Source organism: Carica papaya, mitochondrion, assembly GCF_054855325.1.
Source record: "Carica papaya mitochondrion, complete genome".
NCBI lineage: Eukaryota > Viridiplantae > Streptophyta > Magnoliopsida > Brassicales > Caricaceae > Carica > Carica papaya.
In genome coordinates, this window is record NC_012116.1 from 67,959 (window position 1) to 77,500 (window position 9,542).

Consider the following 9,542-nt stretch of genomic DNA (forward strand, 5'->3'; position numbering starts at 1 on the left):
TTAGCACTACCCCAGATCCATATGCATAGTCAAATAAGAGGGTAGACAGAGGTGCAACCTTATTGGCTTAAGCATCCGATTTTGTCCATGAGGAGGAAGAATACCGGGTTCTCGAATCCCCTGCTGTTAGCAAGAAAAGGAGCTCTTGGACTTTCTCAAAGGGAATGATTGGACAAAGAGAAGAAGGGCAACTAGTCTTCTTTCGACCAGTAAAGGCAGTTGCCAGACTGTTGAGTGAAAGCTCTTTCGGAATAGTTCATCCAAGAAAGATTCCCAAGCTCTTCCATTCTGGATAGGGTTTCCCTAGCTGGCACTATTAAATAAAAAAGGATTAGATCTCGGAAGTTGATCTTTAACCAGCGATTTTCACGTCAACGGATCAAAGAAGGGCAGGATGAAGACTTTTCACTCTACTGACTCCCGAATTCTATCTCTAGAACGGATAAACAATATTAGATATTCCTGCCCGGGCGTTTACATTCAATATTCCACAGATGTAGTCGATTGAAAGCTTCCCGCCCATCAGCAGATCGAGGTAATTTGAATTAATGAAATTCATTAGCAAACCCGCAAGAGAAGGAAGGAACTCTACCAACTAGTATTTCGAAACAAGAAAAAGAGATATATATACTGCCTGAAAGAAGGAAAGCGAGGTCAACGAACATCCCGAAAGAGGCGAATGCCGAGGAATGGAAGCAAGAGCATTGGAGATAGCGTGTCAAACCAACTATTTCCTTCTAGTCTCACGGAAAGCTCCTTCTGTACGTGTACTAGAAAGCTGCTTTCTAGTACGCATTAATGTCGCAAGGAATTTTCTATTTTCTTTTCCAGCTGTAACTAAAAGAAATAGGCTAGCCAACTGAGCGGATAAAGGCAAGAGCTAGGCCGAGCCGAACAATCATCACAATGAAATTAGCCGGTCTTCCTTATTATTCAAATTCCATGGTGAAAGCACAAAAAAAAGTGGTAGGAATGAATGCCATGATTTGAGTCAAAAGTCTTATGGTGAGATAAGAGGACTTTTCCTCCTAGATTCGTAGTAGAATTACTCGACCCATGAGCAGATCAATGTGGCATTAACCGAACCGCGCCTTCCATACTGACCTTACCACCCGCCGCCCTCTCTGCCCGCTAACTTCGGTACCCGGGGCATTTCCCTCACATGCTGAAGCAAGAAAGCCCCTGTCTTTTATGACTATGACATTTCGAAAGTGATTTACCCAACCTGGAATAACAACAGCCAAAATGACTTCCTTTATTTCGAGTTTTCCTCGTCAAGTTGAAGAAGACTCGCCCTCGAGTCGTTAGTGCTTTCTTCACCATAATAAGGAAAAAGATCAGAAAGATTTCAAGTGTCTGAAACCTCATACTCAGCTGGTAGCTCAATCTTGTAGGCATTTTCACCAATGCGTTTGAGAACTTTGAATGGTCCATCAGCTCTAGGCTTGAGCTTGAGACTGATCATTTTGCTTAGCAATTTGATCTCGAATCTGCTCATGCAACTTCTGAATTTGCTTCACCCTTTCTTCAGCATCTCCACTAAAGTTGTGAGTAGCTGGAAGTCGAATAAAGGCTGCTTGCTCTGATTCCTTCCCTGACCCTTGACTGGATAGCGCCTTTTCAGGCTAAGAACCCTCCCTCTTCATGAACAGAGGCACGAGCTCTATCTTTTATACGAGATTTCTTGATTAGAGTAGGGATCCCCTTATCTCCTCGGTCAAGTCCTATGAAAGCCCTGTGTCCAGCTGAACTTCGAGCAAAGCACGAAAGGAAAGATTTATGTTATGTTCGGCCTCATTTCCGAGGAAGGATGCTGCGATAGAGGAGAAATCGACTTGAATTGCCCCTTCCGCCCTTGGGGAAAGAAAGACTGTATGACCGCACTCTTAAAGCACTCGTTCTAGCAGATATGTCTTTGTCACAGCCAGTGGAAGATAGATTCCTGATATTTGACTTTCGGGATTGTGACCATCCTATGAGATTGGACGATAGGGATTTGTCCCAGCACTCTCAGGCCACTTTCCCAAGACAATAGGCTACGGAGCGGGCAGCCTCAAACGAGGAACCAGCCCAATCTATTACATACGATCACTGATCGAATCGGGAATCGGGGCTTTCTCATACTCCTCCAAGTCAGCAACGGGCACTACGGGTACTAGTTTCATGGTGATTCGTTTTCACCTCCTTCCCCGTACACCTCTATGGCAGACTGCAAGCACAGAAGCTAAGGGAACGATTTCCCTACGGAGGAATGCCCGAGTTTCAGAGCAGAGGTGAAGAAGCTTTCATTCGACAAGAGGAAGCATCGGGGGAGGATGGAACTCTACTTTACATAAGCTATTTAGAGCGATCCCCGTAGATTAGAGAAAACAGGGAAATAGCAAGGAAAGAGCTGGACTTTGCTACAGACATACCAGGGAAGACTCTGACTACTAGCTGTAGGGATCCCGTAGGCCTCACATTCGATTAGGGAAGGCAGTCCCGAGACTACAATAATCAGTGGACTGCTCGCCGCATTGATTCTTTATCCCCGGATGGATATTGATAGATTCCTAGTACCGACCTTACTTCAGGGTCGGGGTCAGTAAGAGAAAACATTCGACCTGGTTCAGGTTCACCTATATACCATTAAGCAAAAACGAAAGCAAGTTTAGGGTGAACCTTTAGCTATTTCCCGATCTGTCTTTTGAAAGGAACCCAACTCAAAGCATTCAGTCTCAAAGGATCTCATCGGGGGAAGCACTCTGTCCAGCAGCCCATGTTCTACACTGGCTTGGTGGATGTCAGAGAGGTTTCAACTCTTCTCACTCTTTCTTTGACGGCCGTTTGAAGACCAACCAGCACAAGAATTGAACGGAAGCGCGAAGACTTGACCAACGAGGTGCAGGATCGATAAGCAGCTCAACCAATTCGCAATTTCACTAAAACTGAGAGAATTGACATCGGAGAACAGGCCAATGGCCCAAAACAAACGAGAAGAAAAGATAGGGGGTCGGCCACCAACTGGCACGCTAGCCTCCCATCGACTAGGGCCAAGACAAGTAGAGGAGCGAGGTACGAGCTTCTTCTTCTTTCTTTTCTTATACCTTTTCCTTCTCTTCCTCTATTCTTGCCCTTGCTACTAAGCCTGAAGGGACCTCCTTGGCCGGTTTCAATTCCACTTCCATACCCTCTCCTCTAGAAAGTTAGGGATAGATCTTTTCTAGGTCTTTGATAGGAGCGCTTTTTTCAGTTCCATTCTCTCTTGTGCCTGTGCCATCAATAAGGGTGGCCTTCCTCGCAGTCTAAGTATATCTGTATTCCCCTTACCCCGAAATACATGGGAGAGAAAAGGTAGATGCAAATATCAAGTTGTCTGATTGTTCAGTGAAAGGCTCTTGCTTGTAATGTAATCCCTCCGTCACCCCAGAATGAAAGGGTGATCTTGTAGTTCTTGGTCTGTGAAGATACGTTGTTAGGTGCTCCATTTTCTTTTCCCATTGAGGCCGAACCTAAACCTGTGCTCGAGAGATAGCTGTCCATACACTGATAAGGGATGTATGGATTATCGAGAAGAGAGGAGCCGTGGTGGTCCCCCCCCGGATCCCACGAGTGAATAGAAAGTTGGATCTACATTGGATCTCACCTGAATCGCCCCATCTATCCTCCTGAGGAGAAGTTTGGTTTCAAACCCCGGTTCGAACAGGAGAAGTACGCCATGCTAATGTGCCTTGGATGATCCACATCTCAGGGTCAGGCGCTGATGAAATGGGAGAAAACCCCCTGAAACTCGTCTTTTAATGCCCAACCAAAGATAGGCCTTATCGAGCCTTTGAGCGAACTACTCATTGCTTTCTTGCCCGGAGGAGCATTTTAGGACATAGAACACATATGCCATTGTAGCGATTTAACTTAACCATAGTTTGAAGTTTGAATTGCTTTCTTTCTATAGACCTCTTCCAGTTTATGGTCGTCTAGTAGACAAATTCTCGCTGAAAACTCCGAAAAAGGATGATTACGAGACGAGGGATGAAAAACTCTGATTCTTAATTATATTGATTGATCTTCCTCCCACGAGGAATTGCCAAAACATTTGACTTTTCACTCATTGCAATATAAAAAATGGAAATCCAAAAAGAGATCGGTTTAAAAAGAAATGAATTGCTAATTTGATTATTCTCGTCAGATTTTCATTTTTGTAGTAGCTTCTTTTGGTTTTGTAAAGCTTTGAGCCTAAATCTTCTTAAGAAGCTAATTCCTTATCAGAGCATCGCAGAGTAAGCATTCCCTCTATCAGTGAAATCTCTCCTCCTTCTTGTATGAACTGGATTTGTAAGAAAGAGTCTTCTTCCAATTTGGCTTCAGGAACTCCTACTCGAATTGCCCTTATGTCTCAGAATTCCCACATCTCTCAGAGTTGCTTGCTTCCTTGCTCTAAGCTTTGCTGCTTTCTTATTCCCAAGTAAAGGGTGAGTCCCACTATATCTTATCTTACTGTTAGAAAGAAGATTGCCTGTTAGCCTTCTTCCTTAGCCTATAGCCTCTTCTATAAGAGGTTGCTCTAGTCTTTCTTGCTCAAGTCAATGTCAATTGGCAAAATGCCCTCTCCATCACTTTTCGTCCTTTTTAAGTTCTAAAAGAAAGAAGGCAATTAACCCTCCCTTTCTGATTTCACTAAGCCTGTGATTTCTTGAAGAGGCTAGACTTTCCCCGCTTCCTAACCTCAGCCAGTCATAGTAATCCCAGTCATTAAGGTCAGAAGGTCAGGGTAAGGTTGGGTAAGTTGGTTCGGGCATGCTTGGCTCGCTAGGATATTATCTTGATCACAGACAGTCAGCGCATTCGTAACATACTCACTACCCCAAGACTTCTACTCCTATCATTCATATTCATACTAGCCGAAAGTCAGTAGCTCTTATGCTTCGGTCAGTGCTGGGCTCAGTCCCTTCCGTCCGTCCCTAGTCAGTCTTTGTGCTCGCCTGGCACCCCTGGAATCTTTATTGGCACCCTACAAATCCAACCCGACAATTCATTCTTCCTCAGAATCGGGTTCCAAGTGTGCAAAGTTCCAGATCTTTAGAAAAAGCAAAAGTAGAAAACAAGAGGTGGAAGGCTTTTTTGGATGCCTGCCTTTCAGCGCTTACTAAGAAAGAAGACTAATAAGAAGACTCAAGAAGCCAGTCAGATTCGTGCTCGCATTGCCCCTTGGACAGCGAAAGATAGAGTGACCGCAGACAGGCTACTTTCTATAAATAAGAGACAGGCTTACCAAACAACTTCTTCGTAGCATTACGACCTACGGGCAAGTCGTTCTATGAAAGAAATGCTTTCGGGACAATAAGAACGGAAAGCTGGGAGGAATGAATGACTGACTGACAGAGTGAAAGAGAAAATGGAAGGCATGACTCTCACTGGCAGACAAGCTAGGAGACCAAGCACTCTACTCAGCTTTCTTCCTCTCCTCACACAGGAGATTTGCTGTAAACAGACGATTTTGTGTCAAACTATATTCCATTCCGACTCAACATCTCCCTACTCACTCGATTTTGAAATTCTGCCGCAAGTGGCTGCAAAGCTTGGGTGCCCCCAAACGGCTCTCCTCTAGCAATGTATACTCTTGCACTGCTTGAGGCCCCTCAAGCCTTCAAAAGCAAGCCTGCACCAAACACACAATTTAGAAGTCTCTATAACGATCAATTCTTAGCTAAAAATCTACCCTTAAAGTTGATCTTTGTCATTTACCTTGCAATTTAGAATGCATTAAGGGGACACAGACCTGCAACTCTTCGCTGAATGTGGCTCATCTTTCACCTTCCGGTGAGGTATTCAGGTTGAGACTCCCGAACTTTGATGAGAATCTCGTCGGGCCTAAACCAGTGAGACATCCACTTCTGACCCAGACACCCAATCCCAGCAGAAGACATGTTAGTAGGACGAATCGAATCGGCTGTCTTTGACGTAGGCGAAGACCATTGCCTCTGATAAGCCGAATGTCCTTTTACGACTACTTTGTCCTGTGTCGTCCGCTAATCCAAGAACGCGATCCGGGGATCTAAATCTAAGTAGGGTGGCTTTGTTGCCTCTATTTTGATCTATTGCCGAAGCAAAATGAAAGGGCAACTGGCTGATCCCGGTGACAAGCGGTTTCCATAAGGAGAATGGTTGGGGTTCTACTTTTTTGAGCGAGATCTCTCTTTCCAAGTTTGAATTTGAGTGAATTTCTTCTAGCTTGGAAATCGGGTTGATCCATTGTCGCGATAGATGACTACCTCCAATCCCTGCCTTGATCGTTTTCGGAAAGCGCCAAGCAAGGAAAGCTTTCTTTATCTTTATAGAAGATGCTACTGGAGAAGAAAAGGAAGAACCACCAAGAAGCCACTTTTTCTAGAAAACCTTCATCCTCCAGACACATCTTTTCAAATTGGAAAGGGGATGGGATGGCCTTCTCTACTATTAGACCAGGTTCAAGGGCTTGGCTAGGAGAATGGGGATATGGTCCAAGATGGGTTTAAGAAATGCTTCCTGCAAGACGTTGACAAAATGCTCCTCCTATTTCCTCCTAAGCCGAGAATCTGAAACCATTGAAAGAACCTCCTTCGAATTTAAGAACTTGAGAGGTAAACAAGGTAAAGCGGCTTCCTTCGCGCCTTCACCTCGTAAACTCAGTAAAGCTTTACTAAAAAAGCGAGAAACTTGACTTTGAGAAAGAAGGGGGGCACACTACGGCATATTCAAAAAATCACTCTATCATGTGAAAGTAATATAACTAAAAGACTATGATTCTTTCTTTTACAACTTGATTGGCTGGAACAGCGATATCAAGCAAAGCTCAATCAACTAATACGCTTTGTCGTCTCCCTTCGGACGTACCCTAGGAAAGAAGAACAAGAGTTGCCTCCCCCGAAAACAACTCGAAAGCAAGAAGCCCTTCCTATTCTAAGAAGTGGGCTTTCTTTTCCCTGAAAGAAAACTTCCCAAACCATAAAGAACTGGAGCCCCTATCCTATCTGATTAAAGCTAAAGGTGAATTGCTTTGGGTTGTATTGATTTGTGTGGACTTGAGTTACCTAAGTCAGGCACATTTTCCATTACCGAATAATGCCTGCAGTACGAGTACCTGTGCAAGAAGTCAGATAGATATTGACACGGCGAGTACATATATTGACCCATAAAAAAGACTAGCGGGAAAGCACACAAAGCCAACAGCACTCAACATATAGCAGCTATCACCTTGCTGAGCTTGAAGCCTTTTTTTGAATCCTAAAGTGGCATGTGCGGAAGGATTGATCTCCAACCTTTTCTATCTATCTTTAGAAGTAGGGCAAGGGAAAACCTACAAAGGGGGACACCCGAAATTCACTGAAGGAAGAATATGACTTTATGGGAAAGTGAAATCTCTCTAAAGAAAATCAAAAGAAAGAAGAAGAAAATCTTAAGAAGAAATTCTAAGACACCCTTTTTCCGCCTGCTTAGAAAGAAGGATAGATTGATTCACCTAGCCGGGAGGACGGAAAGGACAGAGATATCAAGCAATATAGCCTGTTCGAAAAGGACGCATATCGCATCGCATACCGGAAATATAAGACCTACTTGAGAAAGAGTATCGGATATCGCATATCAAAGACACCTGTCCCTGACCTCTTTTATCTTATTTGACGATATCATCAAAAAAAGACGAAACGGATATGGGTTTTCTTACCGCTTGACTTGCTTCTAGGCTTACGGAGAAAGGCGTATCGCATGGGTTCCAAACCTTGCTTTTCTCTAGAATTGAGAATCTCTCCTCTGATTACAAGCAAGATTTTATAAGAATTGGAAAGTGGATCGCTCGAATTAAAGGCTTGCTATGAGGCCTGCATGCAAGTCTTTAATATTTCATACACTCCAAAATCTCTTGAGAATCTCCTTTCAGCGAGCGCTGTTTTATCTTTCTACTCTTAGGATTTTCCAGTAGATAGTCTTATGAGAAGAATTCAGTTTCATAGAGCTGAATAGGCAGCTGGAAGTCAACAACAAACATCTCTTTTCTGCTTCCGCGGTCGAATCTACGATCCTCGGCCGTCTTTCCCTTCTGACTATGCGAATGAACCTCAATGCTTCCAATTGTTTGATTTGATTTCCAATGTTAGAAGGAACAACAGAGGAGAAGGCTGCCTAGCCAACGAAATTGACTGAAATACATTCTTTCTGGGGGGACCATGCCCTCGGGAGAAAGACGTGATGATTGCCTCTCAATGGAATTCCTCTTCGGGGGATCTTTCTTTGAAAAAAAAGGCAATCAATCAAAAAAAAAGAATTTAGCCAGATTCAGAATCAACATTAGAGAACCAGATCTTATGGATTATCCCCCCATTCTTTCTCCTTTCTCTAATAATAAGGTAAGCTCGTTGCCTCCTCCTCATCAGAAATGACTTTGATTGGTGTCGAAAGGCGACGCGATCCCGGTGTCTCGTCACTTTGACCCCCTGTTATCCTCTCTCGTTCTTCATGGCTTAAAAAAGAAAAAAGAGAATCTCTATATCAAGAAATGGAAGAGAAAGCATATCAAGCCAAATGTTGGGATTTAAGGCTTATATGTAGTACCTTCACCCTTTGTTGTCTCGGGGTCTTGAGTCCTTTCCTCTCCTTGACTTGTATTAGTAGGGCGTTCTTCATCTAAACCTAAAGGCTCTTCATATCATGTCCAAGTCAAACTCTTCTTGTTTCGGGAGAAGGTTCTGGTAAGCTCGTCAGGGGCTGGCGTAAGTAGTCACTCCTACCCTTGCTAAAGCTTTCTCTTTAAGGCTTTGAAGTCCGATTCCATACCATTCAATAGCTAAGTCGAGCAGTCAAGCAGTAGAGGGGCGGTCTGGGTGGTTCGGTGGGTATGTATTTCCTTTGCCCAGAGGTGCGGGTTCAAATCAAGCTCGTGACAAGGCCTTGGTCATATATTGGTCATATAAAAGACCTTCTCACCTCGTCTAGTTAAGAAGGTCTTTTTGCAGAACGTTGGAAGCGGTCAGGAGCTTACATGCGCGAGTTTCCTCTGCTCCGAGGGCTTTCGCTTTATACAGGAGCTTTTTAGTATGCGAGTGCAATCAAGAAACTTGAAATTGAACTCATTGATTGATATGGAGCCAAGTTAGAGCTGAGACGAGCGCATCAACTCCCGAATCTACTTTAATCAACATCTTTCTCGAACGTGAAAGTTCGCTTTTTCTGTTTTTTCATTTCAAAGTCAAAAGGTTTTTCACTATTTTGTAAGAGATTACTTGAATACGAAAGAGTGGGCTGGCATTTATAAGTTGGAATTTGCCTTTTGTTCGTCGGTTCGACTTCGACCGCTTTCTATGTGATGATCATAACATAGGTATGATCATGCTTTTTAGAAGGAAGTAGAAATCGTGTCATGTGCCACTATAATTGTTCCATTGAGCACCTATCCACTCAATCACGGGCCGCTCTGTCATTGTCTGATTTTTGGTTGTCTGATCACACTCGAAATTATGTATCTACTTCTCGTATTTTTGCCCCTGCTCGGTAGTTCCGTAGCAGGTTTTTTCGGACGTTTTCTAGGATCAGAA

The 9,542-nt window shown here is 43.7% G+C and overlaps 1 protein-coding gene across 1 annotated transcript in view.

Moving 5' to 3' along the window:
• Positions 1–9,464: 9,464 nt before the first annotated feature.
• nad5 (NADH dehydrogenase subunit 5) lies at positions 9,465–9,542 on the forward strand (one part of a trans-spliced gene, as the record gives it; the window's edge cuts it). Coding sequence (YP_002608190.2) covers positions 9,465–9,542 — 78 coding nt within the window.